The sequence below is a fragment of the Lactuca serriola genome, chromosome 5, assembly GCF_051521515.1.
Source record: "Lactuca serriola cultivar US96UC23 chromosome 5, Lser_US96UC23_V15, whole genome shotgun sequence".
In the NCBI taxonomy this organism is placed as follows: Eukaryota; Viridiplantae; Streptophyta; class Magnoliopsida; order Asterales; family Asteraceae; genus Lactuca; species Lactuca serriola.
This window is the reverse complement of record NC_136412.1, coordinates 335,797,144-335,799,778: the sequence shown is the minus strand read 5'-3', so window position 1 is coordinate 335,799,778 and position 2,635 is coordinate 335,797,144. Positions and strand designations below refer to the sequence as shown.

Here is a 2,635-nt window from a genome sequence, read left to right as displayed (position 1 = left end):
CTTATCAAACCTTTTTTCAGGGACAGGTCAACATGGTTCGGCTAAACATGATTCTTCATACGGTTTGGTTCGGCAACACTGTTTGGTTCGATCTTGTCATGATGGTTCGGTTCGATAATACAATTCGCCCATTCCCAAGACAAAAGTACTCTCGCCACCTAAGGTACAACTCTCATACTTTCCTCCCACGGTAAAATGTATTTCTCCTATAAATTCATCATGTGATAGACATAATGAAGAAAGAAAGTAAGCCAAAATCTCTCTCATGACTCTCTTACATGCATATAATCATCTTCCTTCCACTTGAAGGATCCGATTATTATTTCACATCGATACTACTTGATCGTTGGTGGTCACATCCCAGGATGCAAGTCCTCAGATGACTAACGATCTTATGAATAAGTGTAACATGTATCTGGATGCAAGTCCTCAGATGACTAACGATCTTATGAATAAGTGTAACATGTATCTAATCGAGACTTGCTTACGACACTGGAAAAACATATTTAAGATTACAACCCGATCAACCTTATGACAATTTTTTAGGTTACATCATGCACATTCAGAATGATTGTGTTACATCATGCACATTAGAATGATTGTGTAATTAGGTAGTTTTTAAGCAATTATAACTAGTTTTTAATGTTTCGTTAGCCCACATCACATTTATAATACAAAATTGATGTAGAATAACTTTTGTCTTATTACTTGATCCCTATTTCATCAATTAGATTATTAAGAAATCAAAATCTATTAATTTTTCAAGACTACAACTTTAAGAAAAAAAAAGCATATCAAAAGATATCTAATGACATTATAACCTAACTTTCTACACGTTTAAAAGTGGACTATTATTGGTTTCTTTTACGGTTGCCAAGGCCCAATCACATAAATTAAAAAATAAAAATAAAAATACAGCAGTTAAAGCGAAAAGTACAACTCATCATATCGTATACCACAATTTCAGTAAACATAGCACCGCTGTAGTCCGGGTCGGGGCAAAGCCTGTTAGCGAGCTTCTCTGGTCTGCATCACACCCCACTCTACCATCCTACTCCAAAAAATCCACCACCCATATCATAATCAGGCAGTATATACAATCACAAAACAAGGAAGCACAGCCCTCGGATTAAACACGATTAGCTCGTCTTCTTCTTCTAACCTGCTCTGCCTCGCACCAGATTCCCTCCCCACCAAAGAATCATAACCCGGGTCATCTTTGTCACCCGAACCTTTGTCACAACCGATCCGACCCGCTATAACACGACAGACAATCATTGCCCGTTTCACGTTCATGAACCCGAACTCGTCCTCGATGTCATCAGGAATTGCCACGTGTCCTCTCCAGCTATTCGATAAAGTGGATATACCATCCAGTTTGGGTGAAAACCCGGATCCGATTATCTCACACACATTACAATACTGGTTAACACAGATGCTAGAATTACCATTTTGCCCCAGATCACACAGGAAAGTGGTGCAGTAAAACCGTAGCAATTCGTTGCCGTCGGCGATACATCGTTCGTCCCTCCGCCGGGAATCACCGGGTCGCGCCGCCTTTGCCTTCACGATCTCCCTGTATTCTTCAAACTGGGCAAGTATCTTTCGGGTGTTGTGGATCTTCATGATCCGGGAGATAATCGGTGTTTTCTCAGGCCAACCGGTTGTGAATATGATCTGGACAATGTTCTTTCCGGGATCGTCATCCAAAAGCTCGCAAACAGCGTGTTTGATGGATTGGTGTTGTTCAAGCAATCCGGGTTTTTGGAAAACCTCACCGCAGTTCAGGCAGGGATGGATTTCATTGCGTATGGGAAGGTAATCGGATTCCGTGAGCGAACCTGGTCGGGTTGTGGATTGGGCGTCTGGTGGAATGAATGAAATTGAACGGGTTGAAGATGCTGGAGAAGGTATTTGATGAACATGAATCGAGTTCTTCTTGTCTGTAACTTGCGATGTGGATTTGGTTGAGAAGATTCGTTTGATGAATGACCAAAAGGAAGAGAGGCATCCATGGCGTTTGAGTTTGGTGGAAGTGACACGGAGCAGAGGGACTGGAGCAGATGCTTTTCTGGGTGGTTTGGGACGGTGGCGGTGGTGGTGGTGACGGGTGGTGGGGTAGATGGTGAAGCAACCGAGGTGGAGTACGATGACGAGGAGGGAGATGAAGTTTGTTAAAAGCGGACGTATATTGGCCATAAAGTGGGGAATCACCAATACCGGAATGACTGGTTATGGGTGGCAGAGGAGATATAGATTGAGATATGGCGATGGCGCTGCCATGAAAGAGTATTGAAGATGGGAATGGGATGGATAAAGGTGAGAAAGGTTAAGGGTGTAAGGCAAGTTCATGGCATCTTGTTCTCGTGCGTCTCATATACATACTAACCCCTACTTTCTTTCCATTTTCTACAAATTTCATTATTTAATAATGCTTTTTTGAGAAGATACAACGGTGTTATACTATCAACACGAATGCTATATTGAATAGAGAAAATAATAAAAATGCTTAGTTCACGTTTAGTTACGGAAAAACCGTTTTCAGTTTTCTCTTTTCAGTTTTTGTTTTCTGTTTTTAGTTTTCATTGGAAAATTTCAAAAACGTGTTTAGTTAAAGCTTATTCATTTTTCATAT

At 41.0% G+C, this 2,635-nt stretch overlaps 1 protein-coding gene across 1 annotated transcript; it reads right to left on the bottom strand.

Moving 5' to 3' along the window:
• Window positions 1-732: 732 nt before the first annotated feature.
• Window positions 733-2,397, bottom strand: LOC145055298 (uncharacterized). The gene has a single exon (XM_079003594.1). The coding sequence runs from the start codon at window positions 2,197-2,199 to the stop codon at window positions 1,084-1,086; it is 1,116 nt and encodes a 371-aa protein (XP_078859720.1). The 5' UTR covers window positions 2,200-2,397; the 3' UTR covers window positions 733-1,083.
• Between the last annotated feature and the right edge of the window lie 238 nt (window positions 2,398-2,635).